General features: G+C 40.1%; 2 protein-coding genes across 3 annotated transcripts in view; both read left to right on the top strand.

Moving 5' to 3' along the window:
* NDUFS6 (NADH:ubiquinone oxidoreductase subunit S6) overlaps positions 1-22,161 on the top strand; it is a 30,948-nt gene extending 8,787 nt beyond the window's left edge. The window contains exons 2-4 of the mRNA XM_050938283.1: positions 4,960-5,013; positions 19,353-19,475; positions 22,011-22,161. Of these exons, the coding sequence (XP_050794240.1) occupies positions 4,960-5,013; positions 19,353-19,475; positions 22,011-22,079 (246 nt within the window). The 3' untranslated portion in view covers positions 22,080-22,161. The remainder of the gene's footprint in view (positions 1-4,959; positions 5,014-19,352; positions 19,476-22,010) is intronic.
* LOC127043961 (zinc finger and SCAN domain-containing protein 20-like) lies at positions 5,022-12,632 on the top strand. Of its 2 annotated transcripts, none has more exons than XR_007772356.1 (2): positions 5,022-11,633; positions 11,958-12,632. XR_007772356.1 is itself a non-coding variant. In XM_050938268.1 (2 exons), the coding sequence occupies exons 1-2, from the start codon at positions 10,620-10,622 to the stop codon at positions 12,095-12,097; spliced, it is 663 nt and encodes a 220-aa protein (XP_050794225.1). In that variant the 5' UTR covers positions 5,022-10,619; the 3' UTR covers positions 12,098-12,631. The 2 variants fall into 2 exon arrangements, 1 of the variants encoding a protein (XP_050794225.1); XM_050938268.1 differs by having other exon boundaries at positions 5,022-11,142; positions 11,958-12,631.
* Positions 22,162-25,713: the final 3,552 nt, after the last annotated feature.

Here is a 25,713-nt window from a genome sequence, read left to right as displayed (position 1 = left end):
ATAACAAAATGGAGGAACTAGAGTTACTGGTACAGGAAGTGAAACCAGCTATCATAGGGATAACAGAAACATTGTGGAATAGTAGTCATGACTGGAGTACAGGTATTGAAGGGTATGTGCTGTTCAGGAAAGACAGAAATAAAGGCAAAGGTGGTAGAGTAGCATTGTATATCAATGATGAGGTAGACTGTAAAGAAATAAGAAGTGATGGAATGGATAAGACAGAGTCTGTCTTTGCAAAAATTACATTTGGGGAAAAAAGCTACTAGAGCCTCCCCTAGAATACTGCTTGGGATGTGCTACAGGCTGCCGGGATCTGATTTGGATATGGATAGAGACCTCTTTAATATTTTTAATGAAGTAAATACTAATAGGAATTGTGTGATCATGGGAGACTTTAACTTCCCAGAAATGGACAGGAGAACAAGTGCTAGTAATAAAAATAGGGCTCAGATTTTCCTGGATGCAATAGCTAATGGATTCCTTCACCAAGTAGTTGATGAACCAACAAGAGGGGATACAATTTTAGTTTTGGTGAGTAATGAGGACCTCATAGAAGAAATGGTTGTAGGGGACAACCGTGGTTCGAGCGATCATGAGCTAATTCAGTTTAAACTAAATGAAAAGATGAACAAAAATAGATGTTACTAGGTTTTTTATTTGAAAACGGCTAACCTTGAAAAATTAAGGAAATTAGTTTGGGAAGTGGATTGGACTGAAGAACTTGTGGCTCTAAAGGCGGAGGAGGCCTGGAATTACTTCAAGTCAGAAGCCTGCATCCCAAGAAAGGGGAAAAAATTCATAGGCAGGAATTGTAGACCAAGCTGGATGAGCAAGCATCTCAGAGAGGTGATTAAGAAAAAGCAGAAAGCCTACAAGGAGTGGAAGATGGGAGGGATTAGCAAGGAAAGCTACCTTATTGAGGTCAGAACATGTAGGGATAAAGTGAGATCGGTCCAACTCAACATGGCTTTTGGCCTTGCAAAGGGAATTAAAACCAATAGTAAAAGGTTCTATAGCCATATAAATAAAAAGAAAACAAAGAAAGAAGTGGGATCACTAAACACTGAGGATGGAGTGGAGGTTAAGGATAATCTAGGCATGGCCCAGTATCTAAACAAATACTTTGCCTCAGTCTTTAATGAGGCTAATAAGGAGCTTCGGCCCGCTCTACACTGGGGCGGGGAGCGGGGGTTGATGTAAGATACGCAACTTCTCCTACGGGAATAGTGTAGCTGAAGTCCATGTATCTTATTTTGACTTATTTCCCATCCTCACGGCGTGGAGGTAGATATTACCATATCCGAGGTAGAAGCCAAACTCGAACAGCTTAATGGGACTAAATTGGAGGACCCAGATAATGTTCATTCAAGAATACTAAAGGAATTGGCACATGAAATTGCAAGCCCATTAACAAAAATTTGTAATGAATCTGTAAACTCAGGGGTTGTACTGTATGACTGGAGAATTGCTAACATAATTTCTGTTTTTAAGAAGGGGAAAAAAATGTGATCCGGATAACTACAGGCCTGTTAGTTTGACAACTGTAATATGCAAGGTCTTGGAAAAAAATTTGAAGGAAAAAGTAGTTAAGGACATTGAGGTCAATGGTAATTGGGACAAAATACAACATGGTTTTACAAAAGGTAGATCGTGCCAAACGAATCTGATCTTCTTTGAGAAGGTAACAGATTTCATAGACAAAGGAAACGCAGTGGATCTAATTTACCTCAATTTCAGTAAGCCATTCCCCACATGGGGAATTATTAGCTAAATTGGAAAAGATGGGGATCAATATGAAAATTGAAAGGTGGATAAGGAACTGGTTAAAGAGGAGACTACAATGGGTCATACTGAAAGGTGAACTTTCAGGTTGGAAGGAGGTTGCTAGTAGAGTTCCTCAGGGATCAGTTTTTGGACCAATCTTATTTAATCTTTCCATTACTGACCTTGGCACAAAAAGTGGGAATGTGCGAATAAAGTTTGTTGATGACACAAAGCTGGGAGGTATTGCCAATACAGAGAAGGACTGGGATATTCTACAGTCAGATCTGGATGACCTTGTAAACTGGAGTAACAGTAATAGGATTAAATTTAATTTAGTGAAAAGTGCAAGCTCATGCATTTAGGGATTAATAACAAGAATATTTGTTATGAAGTGGGGATGCATCAGTTGGAAGTAACAGAGGAGGAGAAGGACCTCGGAGTATTGGTTGATCACAGGATGACTATGAGCTGCCAGTGTGATATGGCCATGAAAAAAGCTAATGCAATCTTGGGATGTATCAGGCGAGGTATTTCTTGTAGCTGTAAGGAGGTGTTAGTACCATTATACAAGGCACTGGTGAGACCTCATCTGAAATACTGCGTGTGAAGTTCTGGTCTCCCATGTTTAAGAAGGGTGAATTCAAACTGGAACAGGTACAGAGAAGGACTACTAGGATGATCTGAGGAATGGAAAACCAATCTTATGAAACGAGACTGAAAGAGCTTGGCTTGTTTAGTCCAACCAAAAGAAGGCTGAGGGGAGAGATGATTGCTCTCTATAAATATCTCAGAGGGATAAATACAAGGGAGAGAGAGAGGAATTATTTAAGCTCAGTACCAATGTGGACACAAGAACAAATGGATATAGATGAGCCATCAAAATGAAGATTTCTAACCATCAGAGGACTGAAGTTCTGAAACAGCCTTCCAAGGGGAGCAGTGGGGGCAAAACACATATTTGGCTTCAAGACTAAGCTTGATAAGTTTATGGAGGGGATGGTGTGATGGGATAGCTTAATTTTGGCAATTAATTAGTGTTAAATATGCCCAGTGGCCTGTGATGGGATGTTAGATGGGTTGAGATCTGAGTTACTACAGAGAATTCTTTCCTGAGTGTCTGGCTGGTGAGTCTTGCCCACCTGCTCAGGGTTTAGCTGATTGCCATATTTGGGTTCAGGAAGGAATTTTCCTCTAGGACAGATTGGCAGAGTCCCTGGGGGTTTTTCACCTTCCTCTGCAGCGTGGGACTCAGGTCACTTGCTGGAGGATTCTCTGCACTTTGAAGTCTTTAAACCATGACTTGAGGATGTAGTAGCTCGGACATAGGCTAGGGGTTTGATACAGGAATGGATGGGTGAGATTCTGTGGCCTGCGTTGTGCACACTGTGAGTGTGATCTGGGATAAAATTCCTTCCTGACCTCACATATGGCTACTTCTTGAGCGCATGAGTACCTGAGAGAGTAAATGCTCAGTGCCACCTCAGAGCGTTGGCCCAGTCCACCAGTGTCTCATCTCCAGCTGTGGCCATCCCTGATGTTTCCAAGGACTGAGATATTTAAAAAAAAACCAAAACCAAAACCCAGTACATTGAAGGAGGTGGGTAGTGGGATCCTTCCCTGAACACCTGCCAGTAGCCGGCTGAAACCTTGAAATAATAAGTCACCACGACCAGATGATGTTCTCCCAAGAGTTCTGAAGGAAATATGAAACGGCAGAACTACTAACTGTGGTATGTAACCTGTCATTTAAATCAGCTTCTGTACCAAATGACAGAAGGATAGCTAATGTACACCAATGTTTAAGAAAGGCTCCAGAGGTGATCTTGGTGATTACAGAACAGGCCAGTAAGCCTAACTTCAATACCAGGTAAATTGGTTGACACTATAATAAAGAACAGAATTATTAGACACATAGATTAACAGATGTTGGGGAAGAGTCAACATGGCTTTTGTAGAGGGAAATCATGCCTCACCAATCTATTAGAATTCTTTGTGGGGGTCAACAAACATGTGGACAAGGGTAATCCAGTAGATATAGTGTACTAGGACTTTCAGAAAGGCTTTGATAAAGTCCCTCACCAAAGACTTTTAAGCAAAGTAGGCAGTCATGGGATAAGAGGGAACATCCTCTCATGGATCAATAACTGGTTGAAAGATAGGAAACAAAGGGTAGGAATAAATGGTTAGTTTTAACAGTGGCGATAGTAAATAGTGGTATCACCCAGGGATCTGTACTAGGACCAGTACTGTTCAATATATTAATACTTGATCTGGAAAAGGAGGCAGACAGTGAGGAGGCAGAATTTGCAGATGAGACTCAAGATAGTTAAGTCCAAAGTAGACTGCAAAGAGTTGCAAAGGGATAAATTGATGGCTGATAGGTCCATCAGTGTCTTTTTAGCTAAGAGGGTAAGGGATACAACAGCATGCTCTGGGTACGTCTACACTACAGGATAAATTCGAATTAGCTTAAGCCAATTTTATAAAACAGATATTATAAAGTTGATTGTGCGCGTCCACACTAGGCACATTAAATCGGTGGTGTGCGTCTGTGGTCCGAGGCTAGCGTCGATTTCTGGAGCGGTGGACTGTGGGTAGCTACTATAAAAGAATGAGGCCAATAACGTCGATTTGCATCCACACTAACCCTAAATCGATATAGTAATATCGATTTTAGCGTTACTCCTCTCGTTTTGTAGGAGTACAGAAATCGATTTAAAGAGCCCTTTAAATCGATATAAAGAGCAGTGTAATGTGGATGGGTGCAGCATTAAATCGATTTAATGCTGTTAAAATCGGTTTAACAGCGTAGTGTGGACCAGGCCTCTGAGTGTCCCTAGCCTCTGATTACCAGAGTGGATGACGATGATTGCCTATTCCATTCATTTCCAGTGAAGCACCTGGCTTTGGCTGCTTTCAGAAGATAGAAAGGCTAGATGGACCATTAGTCTGACTCAGTATGGCTGTTCTTATGTTCTAAATTGTATCATTTGCCCATTTGAAATATTTTGTGGGAATTGATAACTCTGCCCTCAATCCCTAGGCTCAAGATGACAATGAGCTTGAAGCCCAGAAAGTCAATTTCATTTTTCTTTTGAACTGCCAGCAGATTGTTGTTGTAGTTTAAATATTCATATCCCTTAGTCATAGTAACTACTTTCTAATTAAGATGCAACTTATTTTGTATTTTAGGTTTATGAAGAAAATGACTACAGGAAGGTTCGATTTGTTGCTCGACAAAAGGAGGTAAAACACATAGTATCTAGACTCTTCAAGATATGATTTTAATTTTCTTGGGTAATGATGCCTTAAATATTTAGGTTTATCAAAATAAATATTTTTAATGTCCACAATTTTTAAAATGTGTTACAAAGTAGAAATGAAAGATCTGTTTTGCACTGTCTTTGAACAAGTTGCTCATCCAGAATCTCGCTGATGTGTACTACTTTGCTTTGATGTAAGACTGCTTAAATGCTCCTCTGTTCCACAGCTTTGATCTAGGAGGTTGTCTACATGTGGAGTTATTCAGGAACAAGGCTCTCTTATTTTGGAAAAAGTGTATTCACATATGTAGTTATCTGGAATAGTAGCATGACTAGACAAACCTTAAATGTGTATTTACTGATGCCTACTCCCTCAAATATTGTTATTCTGGAGAATTTCCCCTTAAACTTTTTAAAACTTGTGTATATTAGTCACTAAATTTCAGTTAATAACAGTACATTTTATTCTATCTACTCAATGAAGATCAAATTCTGCCAAACTGTCTTAAATCCATAGATTAAAAGTAATCAAGCGATTAGATATTTGATACATAGTTATTATTCGAATTGTGGTAGCACTTATAGTCCCCAATGACATGAAGCCACTATTCTTCTAGGTGAAGTAAAAACACATAATGAGAGAGTAATCACATTCCATACAGAATTTTAGTACTATATTACTGTTTGACTCTCCTTTAATAATGAATGATCTTTCTGTGGAAGTTTACTTTGTCTTGATATTTCCAGCAGCAGTTCCAAATAGAGCAATAATAGTATTCTATTATAGCAGGGGAGTGGTCACGATTTGCTTAGTTAAAATTATGTAACATTTTCCATTATAACTGACTTTTCAGTTGTTTCAGTTGGTTGAAAACTTCCTATGTTCTGGCTGAGCCTAAAGGCTGACTTGTTTTTGTAAAGTTGAGTCAGAATGTTTCCTCTGTTTTTCTGAGCATGACCAGATTGGTGAAAGAATTGGAAAACGTACCTTTTTACTCAAAGAACTGTTGTGATAATTGGACCTACAAATTTACTCGTTAGCTCAACTGTAAAAAGTGAGTGTAAGTTCATGAGATGTCACAATAACCTGTAACAACAAATATTAACGTGAAGAGGTGCAAAAGTGAGACAGACTGAATTAGTCCAAACAAAAAAGTCTCCTGATATGACTCAGGGACTGTGTTAAGATCATGTCTGGTAACAAGAGAAGTGTAGAACCAGAATTGCTGTGTATAAAACTGAGTCTAATTGGTGGACAAAATAATGAGGGGATGGGCTATTCCACCTATCATTCCCTTTGGGGGTCCTTAAAGAAAGCTTTTGGGAGAAAAATTGGTTACTGGAACGACATTCACCATCATGGCTGCCATCCTCCCACCCTTGGGTCTCCTTGGACTCACGATTAGGATGAAGACAGTCCAGAGAGAGAGATCCTGAGCAGACCAGGCCAGGAAGAAGGAACCAAATAACATTGCTACCTCCACTGGCTTAGGCTGAATCCCAAATACCATCTGAGATGTGAGACTCTTTCTCACCCTCACCCCACTTGTCTTCTTTTTCCTTCCCTAACTGATTTCTTCTCTTTTACTATTCTTTTCCCATCTCTCTAAAAAGAGTCTGGCTTAGTCTGCTAAGACTGTATTTTACAACACTGCTATAAGCCAGTGACTAGCAAGAAGCAGCTAAAAGCGATGCCTTAAATAGCCTGATTCTCGTATGAGTTTGCCAGGCCTGAGAGTCGCTGATAAGACTGTGCTGTGCTTGTGTTTCTCCAGCAGTAAGGTTGCAAGTGAAAGTCAACACCAGAGAGACAAGCTGCAGCTTCTATCTTTGAGGTTCTTTTTCTCTCCCCTTGTGTGTGTTCCTTGTTTTGTCGTCTTAGGAAACAGGATTCGATTTAACAACAACAGCAATAACGACAGCTCCAGCCTATCTCTACTAAATTCTTATTTCCCCAAAAGGAGAGTTATTACTATCTTTAATACCACCTAAAAGATTGTCAAATAAGGATTTTTTTTCCTTCTTAAAAAGTGTCCAGCTAAAGGGAACAAGAGAGCATGTTAAAATGAAAGTCGTTTTTAATACTTTACTTTGACTGTTTTCCTACTTTTCTGTATCGTTAATAAAAAGTTAGGAATTTGAATAGTCTGTTTGCCATGGTTCTAAGCAGGCTGAGGTCTCTGTATACCAAATCACCAGCCTGGTTTAAAACTGTTTAATGTTGGACAGTGATTGGGTTATATTGACACCTTTAACTGTTTGGGCTCATATATTCCATCTAAATTATTGTAACAGTGCTCAGTCTCTTTAATTTAACAAAGAGAAGGTCTATAGGTACCAACACGAGGGGAAGAAATTTGACAAAGGGCTTTCTGTTCTGGTGGACAAAGATATAACAAGATCTAATGATTGGAAATGAAACTAGACAAACTCTGACTAAAAAATATGGTGCACATTTATTACAGTAAGAGTAGCCATTTGAACAATTTGTAAATGGTTGTGGTGGATTTGTAGTTACCGGAAATCTTCAAATCAAGACTGTATTTTTTTCTAAAATAGATGCTGTAGTTCAAACAGGAATTAATTTAAGGAAGTCCTGTGGTGTGTTTATATTGGCCAGTGGGGTGGTGATGGTGGTCAGCCTTGTTGATCACAGTGATTCCTTCTGGCCTTATAATCTCTGGGGAAAAATGGGAGTGTGAAAGGAATACATGTTTTGGGCAATGCTACTGCCTAAACAGATAAATTGGAAGCTGAAATTTGGTATGAAATTAGTTTCTACTGAAGAGAAGTCTCAGCCTTATTTCAGCAGATACAGACTTTGATTTCACTATTTTCTAGATAATTGAAACTGGGTTCTGACCACGTGCAGTAACTTTTTGTTAAGTGTGCACTGAAGAAGGTTGCTGGCATGTGCTTGTGCATTAAGTTAGATTCACAATGTACAGTCCAATCAATTTAGGCTCTGATCCTACAGACACTTAAGCATGCACTTAACTTTAAGTATGTGTGCAAATATATGCAGGATTGGGGCCTTAGAGTCAGGGCTGAAGCAAAAACTTTCATATACAGTGTATGGTAATTTAGGGGCTGAGAAAGGGTTCCAACTGATCTTGAAAAGTACACAGTGCAAACAAAAGCTCCCCTGGATCCTATATGGTGCACGAGATTATGTGGGAGCTGGATTGTGGTAATTTCAGTGCACTGTTTGCAATTTGTTGGAAACCTGCAAAACTTGAAGTCATACAGCCTGAAGACTCTATAGAAAAACTTTTTTTAATATTAAATATGATGATGAATAGACTTCATTGGGCCCTGTTGCTGTTGAGCTGGCATACAGGAATAAAATAAATAAAAAAAATATTATAGAACACTTTATTATGAAGCTTCTGTAGAAAATCTTTTTAAAAACAAATATCTTCCCTCTTCTCTCCTAGTAATTCAATTCTAAAAACAAGTTGAGACCATTAAGGCTGCATGTTTAAGCACTAAACCTTCATGAAATACCACAACAAAGGATGCATGTGAAACTTTCATTCTGTTCCATGTGAGGATGCATTACAATAGTCCTTAATTACATAATTTTTTCTACAACCTTAGCTGCATGGGTAAAGTATCTGTAGTATTGTGTGTGCTAGAGTCCATGAACATTTTTATGAAAAGTACTCAGAACACTAATTAAGACAATATATTACAGATTAAGTACAACTGAGAATAATAGGGAAAATGTGCTGCCATTTATAGGGTTTTAAAATGTAATTACAGCATTAAGTCAGGCATCAGTTCAGGAAAACAGTTAAACACATTAACTCTACGAGGGGTCCTACTGAAGGCCAATGAGACTATTTATTTGCCAAAGTTACCAGTAAGTACTTACTTATTTGCTAGATTACTAGAGAACTGGGTCCTGATCCTGTACACAAAATGATATCAGTGGGATACTTGTGTGTGTAAATGTTTGCAGGTTGGGGCCTTAGTTCATTAATGTATCTTACAGTAAGTACAGTGTTACTACAGAGGAGTGAGGTTCTTGAACAGCCTTCTAATATTAGTGGGGACAAACAACCTAGCTAGTTTTGAAATGGAACTTGTTAAGTTTATGAACAGGATTACATGACTGTGTTGCCTGTGTTAAACACCCTTGCCCATTGAGGTAGATGTTGGAGTTCACAAAACAAGCCCTTCAGACTTTTTCCTTTTAGTAAAACTAGTGAACACCAGACTTGACATTCCTAATATTTTTAAGGGTAAAGAAAAGAAACAGATTTGGGGGCCTTCTTTATACATCTTAGAAAAACAAAATTAGATGCAAGCCCATTTTAAAATAAATCATAGCAGGATCACCTTTAACTTTCATTTTTGTTGCTCTCCACTGGACTCTTTCCAATTTTTCCAAATCCTTCTTGTAGTGTGGGGTCCAAAACCGGATACAGCACTCCAGATGAGGCCTCACCAATGCTGAATAGAGGGGAATGATCACATCCCTCAATCTGCTGGCAATGCTCCTACTGATGTACCCCCTATATCCACAGTAGGTTATCAACCTCACTTGGCAGGTCTTCAGTGGTCATACAACCAAAATGAATCCTTTCTGGGATAGGCAGTTTTGTTATACCTTTGCTATCTGCCCTCACCAGCATCTTTTACCCTGGCTCTGGGCCCTTTTAAATTAAGCCCTTTGCTCAGGCTTCCAAATAAGACTAGTTCCCCCTCTCACTTCTCATGATTTACACCACTTTGCCAGTGGGGGAACCCAGGAATGCCCATTGTTCCAGGTTCTAACCCAAGGACCCTATAAACAGCAGCCACATACTGCAGACTTCAGTTCATTGCTGCTACTTCCCTGGACCTCTTCTCACCAGGCCTCTTTATCTTCTCCCTTTACCTTGGGGTTTAAGTTCTCAGGTCTTCTCTCTTCCAGCTTCAGCTTGTCTACCCGGGGGGATCGCTCTAAGCTACGTGAATAACATAGGTGAAGTCAACATACTTAGATCAACTTACCGTGGTGTCTTCACCATGGTGAGTCGACTGCTGCCGCTCCCCCGTCGACTCCTCCTGTGCTTCTTGCAGTGATGGAGTACAGGAGTCGATGGGAGAGTGCTTGGGGGTCAATTTATCGCATCTAGACTAGATGTGATAAATTGATCCCTGCTGGATCAATCGCTGCCCGCTGATCTGACAGGTAGTGTAGACATACCCTGAGGGCTTGGCTACACTGGAGAGTTGCAGCACTGGTGATGGGGTTACAGTGCTGCAACTCACTCTGTGTCCACACTTGCAAAGCACAGCCAGTGCTGCAACTCCCTGGCTGCAGCGCTGGCTGTACACCTGGTCTGCTTGGGGTGTAGCGATTCCAGCGCTGGTGATGCAGCGCTGCTCATCAAGTGTGGCCACCAAAAGCGCTGTTATTGGCCTCCAGGGCATTAGGGGGTATCCCAGCATACCTTTTCAGCCACTCTGCTCATCGTTTCGCACTCCACTGCCCTGGGCTCAGGTGACCCGCTCTTTAAATGCCCCGGGAATTTTAAAAATCCCCTTCCTGTTTGCTCAGCCAGGTGTGGAGTGCAATCAATCAATCAATCACTGACCATGCCTCCATGCCCCAAACGAGCCCCAGCATGGAACACTTGTGAGCTGCAGGACCTCATCAGTGTTTGGGGTGAGGAAGCTGTGCAGTCACAGCTGCGCTCCAGTTGTAGAAATTACGATACCTATGGCCAGATATCAAAGTCCATGTTGCAAAGGGGCCATGAACGGGACGCATTGCAGTGCAGGGTTAAAGTAAAGGAGCTGCAGAGCGCCTATTGCAAAGCCCGTGAGGGAAACCGCCGCTCAGGAGCTGCCCCCATGACCTGCCATTTTTACAAGGAGCTGGATGCGATACTTGGGTGTGACCCCACTGCCAATCCGAGGACCACGATGGAGAGTTCAGGGCAGGGAGAAGAGGGGGAGGGTGTAGAGGAAACCGAGAGTGAGGCTACTGGGGTGGAGGGAGACACCCTGGAGTCCCAGGAGGCATGCATCCAGGAGCGTTTCTCAAGCCAGGAGGAAGCTAGCCAGTTGCAGCAGCTGGAACTTGTTGGTGAAGAAGAAGCAGAGGAGCGGGTTCCCGGTAAGCAGCTTTTATTTTAAGGATGGAAATGTTTTGGGAGAGGAGTGGGGGGGTTATGGCTGCATGCATACATGTCTAGATGTGGAATAGCCCATTGATTTGGTCTATCACGTCTCGGTCATCGGCCTCGGTAATCTCTTCAAAAGTTTCAGCCAGAGCGTGGGCAATGCGCTTGCGCAAGTTTATAGGGAGAGCCACCGTGGTCCTTGTCCCAGTCAGGCTAACGCGTCCCTGCCACTGTGCCGTGAGGGGTGGGGGGACCATTGCTGCACACAGGCAAGCTGCATAGGGACCAGGGCGGAATCCACATTGCTGTAGAAGACCCTCCTGCTCTTCCCAGGTAACCCGCAGCAGCGATATATCTGGCAGTAGAAAATCCTGTTGAAAATGTAGGGATAGTGTTCAGTGCAGGTCCCCCCCCAGCTGCTCTCTGCTTTCCCCAATGCACAGAAACCCCAGTGAGCCCTAACTCAAGCAGCTCCCCTTCCCAGGTGAGTCACGGCAGAAACATTGATTGGAGGAGTAACTGCTGTGGCAATTGTGGGGGTGGTGTTCAGTGCACTTCCCCCCAGCTGCTCTCTGCTTTCTCCAATGCACAGAAACCCCAGTGAGCCCTGACTCAAGCAGCTCCCCTTCCCAGGTGAGTCGCGGCAGAAACATTCACCCCATTACTCACCATGTCTTCGCTGCTGTGGCCTCTCTGTGCTATGTTTGCTATGTGTAAATGGTGCTACAAATAGTCTACAAACTTCTTCACTATGATTATAAACAATGCAGCCTCTGTATTAAATGTTTCTATTTCTGTTTTTTTTAAGTGTCCTTGAATCCTCTGGCCCTATCACAGCCTGCTGAAAGACTACAGAACTTGAGGCGGAAACCAAGGAAAAGCAAAGAAGATTTGGTGAAAGCAGTTATGAATCAGTATGCCAGAGAGAATAAGAGGCTGCAGGACTAGAGAGTGAAAATGCATCAGTGGAGGGAAACACAAAGCAGGAGAAAGGAATTGGCTACCAAGAAAAGCACAAAGCAGCTGATGAGCCTCCTGGCACGCCAAACGGACTCGTAGCCATGCAGGCAGATCACTACCATGCTAACCCCCCCAACTCCCAAAGCTCTCTCCCTTGTGCCCCAGTGTTTGCTCAAAACCCACTTCTCCAGCATCCTGGTTCTTACCACCACCAGCTGCCCCCAACACCTGTACGTTCACCTACCAGCCCTGAGAACGACGACCCTTACCCTATGCACTCAACCCCCATCACCATGCAGCATATTAATCCTGAAGTGCAGCAGGCATTGCACAGCAATCCAGGCAGGACATATTCAAACCTCTGAATGTACAGTTCAGCCCCCTGCCCTTTTATGTACTGTATTTTGAATAAATGATTTCTTGGCTTTTAAAACATTTTTTATTATTGCAGAAACTGAAAAATACTGTACCACAAGGGAAAAACAGGCACTGCAAATCATTGTAACCACTGCCCTTTACTCCCGTGCAAGGCACCAAACATTACTGTTGGCTTTCAGCCTCAAATTGCTCCCTTAAGGCATCCCTAATCCTTGAAGCCCTGTGCTGGGCCTCTCTAATAGCCCTGCTCTCTGGCTGTGCAAATTCAGCCTCCAGGCGTTGAACCTCGGAGGTCCATTCCTCACTGAATGTTTCACCCTTCCCTTCACAAATATTATGGACGTACAGCACGCGGATATAACCGCGGGGATGCTGCTTTCCCCCAAGTCTAGCTTCCCATAAAGACACCTCCAGTGTCCCTTTAAATGGCCGAAAGCACACTCCACAGTCATTCTGCACCGGCTCAGCCTGTAGTTGAACCGGTCCTTGCTCCTGTCAAGCTTCCCTGTGTACGGTTTCATGAGCCATGGCATTAACGGGTAAGCGGGGTCTCCAAGGATCACAATGGACATTTCGACGTCCCCTACTGTGATCTTGCGGTCTGGGAAAAAAGTCCCGGCCTGCAGCTTCCGGAACAGGACACTGTTCCGAAAGATGCATGCATCATGCACCTTTCCAGGCCATCCTGTGTAAATGTCAGTGAAACGCCCACGGTGATCCACAAGCGCTTGGAGAACCACAGAGAAATACCCCTTCCGATTAATGTACTCGGATGCCAGGTGGGGTGGTGCCAGAATAGGAATATGCGTCCCATCTATCGCCCCTCCACAGTTAAGGAAACCCATTTGTGCAAAGCCATCCAGAATGTCCTGCATGTTCCCCAGAGTCACGGTTCTTCTTAGCAGGATGCAATTAATGGCCCTGCAAACTTGCATCAACACTATTCCAACGGTCGACTTTCCCACTCCAAACTGGTTCGCGACCGATCGGTAGCTGTCTGGAGTTTCCATCTTCCATATTGCAATAGCCACCCGCTTCTCCACTGATAGGGCAGCTCTTAATCTCGTGTCCCTGCGTCGCAGGGTAGGGGTGAGCTCAGCACACAGTCCCATGAAAGTGGCTTTTCTCATTCAAAAGTTCTGCAGCCACTGCTCGTCATCCCAGACTTGCAGGACGATGTGATCTCACCACTCGATGCTTGTTTCCCGAGCCCAAAGGCGGCTTTCCACGGTGCTGAGCACGTCCGTTCCTGCCACAAGCAATTTAGTGTCACGCGCATCAGGCGAATCGATATCATCGTCGGACTCCTCACTGTCACTTTGGAGCTGAAGGAATAGCTCAACTGCCGGACATGATGTGCTGGCAACATTCATCAGCAAAGTCCTCAGCAGCTCGGGCTCCATTTCTAACAGAAATCGCGCTAGAGACTCACAATGGCGCCAAACTGCTGGGATGTGTAGCGATGCACCACGGGGCGTTGGGACAGGAAGCGGAATGACCCACACCCTTCCATCCCCTTCCCACAACCCACAGCGCCAAAGTGGGACGAGGTGCTCTTTGGGATAGCTGCCCACAATGCACCACTCCCAACAGCGCTGCAAATGTGGCCACACTGCAGCGCTGGTAGCTGTCAGTGTGGCCGCACTGCAGTGCTTTCCCTACACAGCTGTATGAAGACAGCTGTAACTCCCAGCGCTGTACAAATGTAAGTGTAGCCATACCCTGAGATATACTTTGATACAACAGGAATGGAGTTGAAGTTTTTCCATCATCTTAAACTGATAGATAATAAGGGGCCCAGTGAGGAAATTAATCCTCGTAACTTGATATTATCTGTTAATAACTTCCTTGAGGTACAGCATCTGTGCTTTTACTTAATCCAGAAGTGGCTGGAAATTCTGGAACTTGGAAATACAGCCTTTGGAGTGCTAAACTGCGAAGCATATCTATTTCTTCAAAATTTTAAGGCAACATAATGGCTCATTGAGTGTTTCAGAAGTATTGATTTAAACATGGTTAAATATGAAGTAGTTTTAAGGGTCACTTTATCTAGATTTTTAGAGAGGATGTTTCATATAGATGCTAACAAATCTGCTTAAGCAACTGAAAATACAAGGAAAGGAAAAGCGGTTTAGTAATCACATGAACAAGTAACATCCATGAATTCAAATCACCTATGTGAACAAGTAACTAACTTAATCATTCACTGCAGTCTGTAATACTGCAAGATAATTCATTGTACCGTTTAATTGAAAATACGATAAGGACTTGTAAAACCACTACTTAACCTTTTAAAATCTGTTAAAATGTTTTTAAACCTCTTTTTTCCCCCCATCAGTCAGAAAGGTAAATCTGATTTCTCTCAAACAATTGCACATCTAATTGATGATAAATGTCAACAAAACCCTAATATTTGATCAAAAGTTAAGAACCTTCTGCAGACTCCTTAATGCTATTTTTTTTTTTAACTTTAAGGCTAGCTTGGCCACCAGAATCTCTCTTGAAAGTTGTTGTTTACGAATTAAAGGCTTATTGAAAAATCTAAAAAAGGCATAGACGTTACATTTTAGAACAATGTGCATTTTTAGCTGTAATTTTCAGCCAGTATTTTCAAAAATAGCCTAACTTTAGACATCTGAATCAATATTTAGATACTTAAGTGGCCTGATTTTCAGTAGCAGCTGCTGAATGCTCATTACTTTGAAAATCAGGCTACTTAAGTCCATCCCTGTTCAGATAACTATGTATTTAAAGTGTTTGCTGAATCAGGGCTTTATTTATGTGCTTGAATATGGATTTAGAAGTCCAATTGTAGGCTGCTATTTTTGAAAATCTTGGGCTTTCAATCCACAGTATTTAGCAGTTTCTTAGGAAAATATTGGGAAACATTCTCTTAAAAATGATGAATTGTTAATACAAACTAAAAATGTATTTTGTTGTAAAACAATAATGTGTGAATACCAAAGAGTCCAAAGACTGTCACAGTTCAGGTCAACTGCACCTGTATTACTCCTCTGTGGTTCAGCAAGTACACCCACTCTATGCTTCAGGCTCCGCAGCCAACACCTCTCTTGGGTGGAGACAACTATCCTGCTCCCTTTTGACGGGGATATTTCCAGGCAGAACAGTTCCCTGCCTTCACTGTGTTATTCCTAGCAAAGGACAGTATATCTAAGCAGGTCTGCTTGCTTCTCTCCTCAGATGGTACCCAGTATAATTGCCCCAGTTATGCTACCTCACTGCATTTTTAAGCAAGCATATTTTATTCTTAAAAGCAATACAGAGGAAGTATAGAAAAAAATAATAGAAGAACCGCCACGCATCCTAATAAGCTTGCCAGAGATCACCTCAACTGCAATATGGGCTGTGGTAGGAGTAATCCTTCAACCATGGTTTTAAGTTAATCAAACCCTTTGCTCTGAACAAGAATAACCCATAATTCAATGAGTCCCTCATTTATCCAGTTTGGCTCTTTGAAGAGACAGTGAAGAGGTCATTAGCCAGGCAATGGGTTCCTGCTCAAAGTACAGTTTCAGTAGGATGTACTTGAAGTGGGCCATTTCCATTTTCCTCCCCTCCCCCACCACCCAAGTATTTTCTAGGAAATGCACTTTACAAGTATTGTCCCCAAAGTGCTTTGAAGTGCCTAAGATCTCCCAGAGATGTCATTAGTCCTGCTAAAGTTCCATATAATCCCACAATAGTACACAAACCTTTGCATTTTCAATGCAAAGATCTGCTAAAATATTTATACTTAATTCAGTAAGGTTTGTCCAGTAGTTTACAGGACACTGTCATATCTGTCTCACTGATTAAACAACAAACTATGTATACTAGCTTCAAGTTGACCAAGAATAGTGCTAATGTAATGTAGGAAGCATGTGTGAGAGAACATAAGCTATACTGTATTAGATTCTGCCTCTTGAACACACAAGCCCAATAGGAGTGTGTGTGTGAGGGGAGAGGGGGGGAATTATCCATATTCTGCTGCTGCCTTAAGGGAGGAAAAGAGATTGAGGTCAGAATTTCAACCCGAAATCTGCATTTCCCACCTTCTGAGTGTCTGGTTTTCTTTTCAATATGAATGTTGTAAATTAAGAGAGACATATAATTCATGTAGTAAGCATAAGAAGCAATTCATTAATGCTATTAGACTAGGAAAGGGGGAAAAATTGAAATATCCAGCAAGGGCAAGTATAACTGAGATCAGTTGCTTTACTTGTCCATGTTTGTCAGGTTAAAATATTATTACAGTGCATTATAAGAAGTCATTCATAATAACATACTAACCTAACTCATATTTGTGGCAGTGTGTGCCTCAGAACAGCATCCTGGAACCCCCATATTCAGAACTGTCAGATAATTATATGTTTTGACAAAGTATGCCTTATGAGATAGCATTTTAAAAGCTTTGATCTGTTGAACATTAATGTCCTGTTGGATTGTATGGGCTATTATGGTATGTGACGTTATGAATTTTTGTTATATGTGTGTTGTTGAAATACGTTGTGAGGTTGGGAACACTCACAACCAGCCTTTCTGGTACAACAATGGAGCAGCCAGATGAGCTAATGGCCCTTTAAAGGGAATCCACGCTCACAATGATTATCCTAGGAACTGTATACAATGGAGACTTCTCAGAGAGAGCACGTAGACAATGGAGAATGCTTGACCAGTGGGGGTGGACCTCTATGTCAGGAACAAAGAACTTTCCAGCAAACTGGAAGAAACTGTAACGGGAAATGACATCATCACTTGGTCTCACTCCCCCCCACAACTCAACACCTAGAAACAGATCTAGAGGACAAAGACTGGAAGGCAGAAGGTGTTCCTCAGCTGGAGAGGAATTCCAGGCTGTGTATTGTAGCTCTGTTAACTGTCTTGTACTGTCTATCAAGATGAGATTTCGCTTGATTCAAATCCTATTTAGATTATAAAATTTAGAGTGTGCTTATTTTTATTTTCTTTGGTAACCATCTCTGTTCTTTATGCCTACCACCTATAATCACTTAAAATCTATCTGTAGTTAATAAACTTGTTTTATGTTTTACCTAAAACAGTATTTTGTTTGAAGAGCTTGGGAAACCTCAGCTCAGGAACAAAAACTGGTGCTGCATGTCGTCTCCACATTGAGGAGCGATGGACTGGATTATAAATGTGTTTTGGTCAGGCTGGTACAGCTCGGGAATAAAGTTGGGAAGCTGGGGGGAATTGGCTGGAGCCTTTCTATTGTTAATTCATGAGTGGCTTGGAGAAGCATTCATGTAACTCAGCTGGGTGTGTCCCTGCCTGTGGATGTCTTTGTTAAATGCAGTACCTATCAGAGGTTTGCAGCTTGTCACAGCTACACAAGGTGAAAGGGAATCCAGTTTGGTGGAACAGAGGGCTCCCAGTTTCAGGTTTAACCCCTGGAAAACCTGTCACATAGTCTAAGCCAAAGAATATTAAAATTGCAAAATGAGGAACTTCACTGGTAGTAAATCTGAAATCAAGGTAGCCTTGTATCCTTAATTCTCACCACCCCATGCATGTGCATTATGTTACTATCCTTAATTACTTGATCACTTACTGTTTTTTCCATATGCTCCATGCAGGTTGAACAGTACATGAGGCATAGTTGTGTAGGCAAAGGAAATTGTTGGGCATTGACTATGTCAGAGAGATGGGTTCTATTCCTACCTTTGCATCAGCTATACTTCAGAGCCATATTTCCTTCTGTGCTCCCTATCGCTTGTTATATGGAAGAGGCAGGACTTCCTCCATGCACACTTTCACAGTTTCCTAAGCCCTCCCACATTAACTGAAGTTCCACCCAACTTGTTCACACATACATAATGCCAGTGAGATTCTGAGACACTGTCTCAGCAAAGTTTCTGTCTTTGTGGTTATTTGATCGTTTTAAAGTTTCAAATTTTAAAATGCAATCTAATTTTTGCATGTGTGTATTTGGTAAATAGCTAAATCTTGTTTTGAGGCTATGCTAAAGCTTGGTTCAAAATGGAAATTATTGATTAACTTCTTTAGCTACCAAAACATTCAGTCTGGATAATTGATATGATTAGCTACATGAATTTTCCAATCTTGTATTAAAGAATTTATCTCCCTTTTGGTCTGTGAGATCAAAGTTAAAGCCTATTTGCTGTTCAGGAGATACTGTGTGTATAAAAATATGAATTAATTGTGTTGAATTCTACATTTGCTCATTTGAACTTATTAAAGTCAGTGTATGTTGTGTTTGGATTTGAGAGCAGAATTTGTTCCTTGGTATAAAAACAGAGTTCACACTCTAATTAGAAATGTGTGTAATCAAAGGTAAGTGGGCTGAGTCTTTGAAGAGTATACACAGTGGATTTGGGAAAGCCTGGACAGATAGGTTTGTGACAAGATCATATTTTAATGCAGTTGAGTAGATCTAAAGTTATTTTTGAACTCTGTTTGTTTGCTTCAAGTTGAGGTAATTATTATTTGAAATGTCTATAAGCTATTTATAAAATACAAAGTTTCTGTTTCAGCTATATTCTGTTAAAGGAGTTCCTGTGCACGTCAGAATTCCTATATTAAAAAATCCCAATCTTTTTCCTAACATGAAGGAGTTTAAACTGCTGTTGTTCTACTAAAGCAAGGAAATTTACCCATAGTTTGGTAGAAGTTAGATAAGCTTTGCTTAATATTTAGTATATATTTAGTATTTTGTTTGTTCCCTTAAACAATCACCTTTGGTTATCTGTTCAATATTTAATAATGCTTCTTTTAAAAATTACTATGCAGAATTTGGTTTCTGAGGTACTCAGATGGTGATCTTCTGATGTGTGTCTTAGTGCAATGAACCTCAGGAAAAATCTTTTCTCTTGTTCTGTTATTGCAGGTGAATGAGACCTTTGCTATTGACTTAATAGCAGAGCAGCCTGTGAATAAAGTTGAAAGCCGAGTGATATCATGTGATGGTGGTGGTGGAGCTCTGGGACATCCTAAAGTGTACATAAATTTGGTAACAGAACTTTAATCTCTTTTGCAATCCCCTATATCACATGTAGTATATTTTATTTACTAATTTATTTATGGTAGGTAAAATCACTCGCTCTTTTGATGTTTTGGCTTAGTGAGTTGCAAAGGAGGGAGTGACTGTCACTTTTATTATTTCTATAATAACATAGGTGTGCATGGCTAAACAGATAGGGATAAGGTTTTCTGCTCAGAAGAGTTTACAGTCTTAAATGACTGAACATGACGCTCATCTCAAATCCATTGAAATTAACAGGATCTTTCTGTTAACCTCAGTAGGTTTTAGATTACATCCAGGAAGAGGAAGTAGAAGGAATGGCATGATCAAACAAAGGCATAGTGGAAAGTGAGCTCGGGAAAGATCAGCTAGGAACAAATAATGCCTTATAAACAAAAAGTAGGAATTTTGATTGGGACATTTCTGTCCTAAATATCTATGCAGATTTATGATAGTCTCTCTGTTTTTCAAAGCAAGTATTTTCTTAGATATGCTTTAATTTTAAAAAAAATCAGTTTAGTACTTGTATAAAATGCTGGTTTGACAGTTTTGAAGACGAAAATCCTTTATATATCCTAAGAGAGCGTGTGCAGTATGAACTTCTCCTCACTATCTTGCTGTTCATAAGTACTGACAGTTTCCTGGATGCTACCCTGCTAATGCATGTCATTTTAGAGGAACCATTTCTAAGTGTAAGTAGGATGTGATTACTGGTGGCCTGGTAGCATGTTGGGTGCTCGCCACACACACAAGACATAGTCCCTGATTAAGAGTTCACAATCTGAGTTTAAAATCTTTATCTCTATGTCCACTTGGTTTCTGGCTAAGATGACAATCAAGAACTCTTTTTAAAAAAAAATGTAATTGGTGGTTTTATTTGGTGTCAGCATTGTTGTGATTTTTCCCAACATGGAAAAACCCCATACGTTTTATGAAGAAAATGTATGATTCATTTTATAAGTATATTTATTACTCGCATATGGAAAGGCTCAATTAGATCTAAAATTGAAAAGTTTGTGATTCTATAAATGAAACAAAATAATGGAATCCACAGTCTATAAGAAATATCTCTTAGATATGGTGTGAAAGATTGAGATGTTTTTACCAACTAAATTGCTATTTTAGTTCCCAGCCCATTATGTAGCTTTGGACTAACTAATGTGAGTATGATGAAAACTTTCTGAATGGATGTGGAGCTGAATGGACGGATAATTTAATTCACAGTTCTGAATTAAGTTGTCTTTTCTTCTGTGACTTAACTTTCACAATTTCTCACTGTTTGTTTCAGTTCAGTGCAATAAATCACCTTTATAAATATATATTTGGGTAGTAATCTGATCTTCGGTTCTAATGGTGGAAAATTATTTTAGTTTCTGTATTTTTGCTCTTTTTCTTCACTTGAAGTATCTGATAGTGGATCTGAGAGTTAAATCCATCTGGAGGAAATATCCAAGGAAAAGTTCTTCAGTCCCTTTTATTTAATTGCTAGTTAGCATAAAAGATTGGCATGTTTTTCTCAAGTCAAAGTCTTTGCTTGTCACTTATTTTTGTGGCACAATCACTGATGTTGATTTTTGCCATTTGTGGGGGCTGCTAAAGATGAACGGAGACTGCTCCTGAATGAACTTGATGTTGAAGAGCAGCTGGAAAGCCAACAACAAGTGCTTAGCTCTTATGGTAGCTTATGTTTTGAGGATGAGACTGTTTTATGGTCTGAGTTGAGTAAACAAACTAATTCTATCTTGGCTCTAAACAAACAAACAAATCAATTTTCTGCACTTTGAGATGAGCTCTCAAGGTCCTTTCCAGTCCTATGATTTTATAAATGCTTTTTTTATTGTTACTTAACAACTCTTGGCTATATTTGCCTGGACTTTTCACAGTAATCTTATTCTTCTTCCAAAGTTCCCCTTTAGAATGTCCCTCAGAGCTCAGCCTCTGAACTTTCCTTTTCTTTGTCAGCTACACTATAGGACTGTGCAATTGTCCAAACTCCCAGTGTAGACATGTCTTAAGAGAGTTACTGTCTACTATTTTGAATAATCAACATATAATGTTTGTTAAATTCCAATCAGTGACATCTTTGCAAACCCAGTGAAGTTACTTTTTGAGGTAACTTCGCAACTTGTGGGGTTGCACAGGTGTCAGAGGGTCCAATTTGGCTTGAGAAACCTTTTACTGTTGATATACTGATAGAAATAACAGCTTGATTTTCAGATCCCACTTTGAGCTTATAGAGCTGGCATTTTTAAAAGGAGGAGAGAAATAACTTGGAAACTGGGCATGATATGGAAGTCAAACATGACCCTCTCAATGCCACTTCTAGTCAACTTTCAGTATAGATATCACAATTGAAATATGTAAAGTTAACTATATTTGAATCAGGATGTTAGTCTTTTTAGGAAGAAGATAGGTAAATATACAGGTAATTTAATGAAGTGCAATTTTTAAAATCTACAATAGTAAAATAAAATTATACTTGACAAGTCTTATATTTTTTATTGAGATGTTTTCTTTTTGCAGGACAAAGATACAAAAACTGGAACATGTGGTTACTGTGGACTTCAGTTTAAACAGAAACATCACCACTGAAAGATCATCCCTTCATGCCCTGCAGAATTCTGTCAGAATTTCAGTGTTAAAATATTAACAATAAATGAAATTTAAAAGCTCAGAGCCTTTATATTTGTTTTAAGAAAATATCTTGCCCAGATAGCGTTTCCATAGATTAAAACTTGAAAAACCAAGGGCTTGTCTACATGGTGAGGTAATGCACCCTGCAGGTTTGGGGGGTGATTTTTATAGAGCATTAACATGTTGCATGTTAATTGGTCCGTGTAGACTCTACTGATGCACAGTAAAGTTTCCCTAGTGCTCTTTAATGTAGTGCATAGTACTATGTTGAGGCTTTCTTGAGAACTTTGTGTGCACCAGCAGAGTCTACATCATGGGAAGACCGTGGGCCAAATCTAAATCACCAGATGCTTTTGAACAGACCCCAAAATTTTTTTATTTACCTATTAATATTATTGTGTGGTTTTTATATTATTTTCTCTGGAATATGGATCTTGGCTATACCTTGACCAAGAAATTTGGACCTTGACAAAAATAATAGACTGCCCCGGGTTTACGTGGACCAATTAATACACAACACATTAGTGTGCTTTTAGAAATCCAAGCCCCGTAGTGCACATTATCCTACTATGTAGACAGCCCTAAGTGTGTTTTGAGAGATGAATGTAAAGAAGTTTTGAGGTAGAAATTCTAATATCAGTTTGTTCATAGAACAGACCTGGTGCCATGTTATACTTTTACCATCTGGGATGCATCTTAGTAAAAGGTCTTTGACTTGGAACTGATGCTGAAATCAAATGGAAATGGAAATCTGATACCCTTTCCCTTCTGATAGGTTAAATATGTATAATTTATTTTCAAGCCTGAATTAGACCTGCTTTTCAGATTAGAGGATATGAGGTTTGATAATTCTAGGCATTTGTCTCTTGGCTTCATTATTACTCCTGTTCATAGATTGGTCATTGTGTGCCATTTCTCTGCTGATATAAATAACTAACTAACTAAATTGAAATCCATTTGCTCTTTTGTTGTGTGGAATAGAGATTTCTCATTTTCAAAGCTAGAAGTTATGGCTGACTCGAACGGGATATAATAATTGGCTATATTTCTCAGCCATGTTGAAAACATCACAAAACGTCTAAAGTACAATGAAAAGGTTTGACCACACTTAAATTCTCTTCATAAATATGAAAAACAAACTTTCAAAGTTTTTGAAAAAAAGTTAATAATGCTGATAACCAGTAAATTTTGGACACTTTCTGTCTTAACTGCTGAAAAGACATTTAGGCTCTGATTGTCCATTACCCCCACCATGTGTAGTCATTTACAGGATTGTGAAGTAGATACAAAATGCTATCAGATCAAATCAGTGGGATTTTATAACCACATAGCACTGGTGCAAATTACTACATTTGGTGCAGGATAATGGAGAACCAGACCATCTACGTTTTTCTCGTTTCAATGTGGACTAAGTTCAAAAAGTAGAACATTGAACTCCACCACTGTATCCATTTATATATGTAAAATAATTTTTGTGTGGTTTTCTTCATCATATTGAGTGGAAGGAGTGAATCTTCAAAGCTTTTTTTCTCCACTGTACACTTAGAATAGTTTGCAGATATAACTTATTAAGCATTTCAGTGCAGTGTTTCAGAACAGTATTGCAGTACCTCAGAATAACGTTTCAAGATTCATCAACAACAGAGGAGAAATTAGATGTAGATTAGCTATCAGAGAGAACCCCCATGTATTTAGTGGAAAGGTAAACTTGAATTCTGTTGCACTCTGTAGCAGCAGACTGGAAATTTAAGTTTAAAAAATTGGAAGCTTTTACTGAATTGAATACAAACTGAATACTACAATTGATACTTTAACCCTCTTAATTTTTATGTTCAATTCAACTTGCTGTTCCTATACTTTGTTTTTGATGTAAATATTTCTGAACTTCCTACATGCCTGCATTATAGAAGTTGTAGGATTTGTCAGCTGGGGCTTTTGGCACATGGAAAGGCATATGGCGCAGTCCTTTATTGTGGGATAAGCATAGTGACTTGATGTGAAATAATTTAAAGGTCAAGTGCTGTTTTCAGGCTTTCAGCTTTGTTTTAAATGAGCTTTGATTCTGAAGCACAATTCTGCAACAAGCAGTATCTTTACAGTAACTTCTGTGTCCACAGAATTGTGGCATACACAAGGTGTGTATAAACTGCACATACAGATCATTTATTGTATTATATCCATAGTAGCTATGCAGAAGTATACTAAAAATAATTCTTTAAGGACTTGTGACAAACATTTGGCAGTCAATGAAAAATGGGACTAAGTGATGCCAAATTGATTTTTATTGTATATGTAGTGTATATGGCATTTTTTTTGGACCTGACCAGTGAAAGGCATTGGATTATACCCTGAAGCATGAGATTAGATTATCTTTATTAGTCTGTTAGAATATATAACTATGCATACTAATTTTAATAGTCTCGTGTTAAATCCAGTGTCAGTGACACCATACCCTATATTTTGATGACATTCCATGTAAAACAGCATTTCTCTTTAATTGGTTCCTGTATTGCTCTTCAGGAAATAATTATTAATCTGATTCCCAATCTGGGGTCTAGCTAAAACTCCTTCTTAGAAGCGTTCTTAACTTTCTGTATACTTTTTTTAATATCAGAAGCTTATTAGACAGCAGCAGCTATTTGTAATCTTTTTTACAAACCAATATCAGCATTTCAAAATAACATGGGCAGAGACAGAGGCATAAGAAAAAATATATGCCTTTTTGCTACAGTATTGCAGTGGATGATTGTGTTTAGTTGGTTAAAATATAATCTCTCAATCCTTTTCAGTCACTGCTTTCCTGGATAGTCTCTTGCCATCACTCCCCCCGTCCTTTAAGTAAGGGCTACATTTGTTCCTAAATGTGACCTTGCCTTTGGCTTTATTAAAATATGTTTAATTGCATCCAGTTAACCACATGCCCTGGAGCGCTGTCTCAGTGACCTGTTCTCCTCGTTTACCCCCTCACCAATAGCACTGAGTTTATATATTCGTCTGGATCATTGATTTTATAGGAAGTGTATTGGGAAATGTTACATTGATAGATTCTGAGGCAAGAAGGGACAATTTTTGATCATCTAGTCCAAGGTTTCTCAAAGTTCATTGCACTGTGACCCCCTTTCTGACAACAAAAATAGCTACATGACCAGGGTGGGGGAGGGATTCAAAGCTGAAGCCCCAGGACTTCAGCCCCAGGCAAGGGGGCTGTAACCTGAGCCCCAGCATCCAGGGCTGAAGCCCAAAGGGTTGGGCTTCAGCTCTGGGTGTTGGGACTCGGGCTCAGGTTTCAGCCCTGGGCCCTAGCAAGTCTAACGCCAGCCCTAGTGACCCCATTAAAATGGGTTTGTGACCTATTTTGCAGTCCCGACCCATAGTTTGAGAACTGCTGATCTAGTCTGATCTGTTTAACACAGGATATAGAACTTTCCCAAAACAATTCCTAGAGCATGTATTTTAGAAAAACATCCAATCTTGATTTAAAAGTTGTCAGTGATGGAGAATGCCCCACAACCCGTGTTAAATTATCCCAATGGTTAATTACTCACTGTTAAATATTTCTACCTTATTTCAGTCTGAATTTGTCTAGCTTCAG

Source organism: Gopherus flavomarginatus, chromosome 2 (assembly GCF_025201925.1).
Source record: "Gopherus flavomarginatus isolate rGopFla2 chromosome 2, rGopFla2.mat.asm, whole genome shotgun sequence".
Taxonomy (NCBI): domain Eukaryota; kingdom Metazoa; phylum Chordata; order Testudines; family Testudinidae; genus Gopherus; species Gopherus flavomarginatus.
This window is presented reverse-complemented; position numbering and strand designations above follow the sequence as displayed.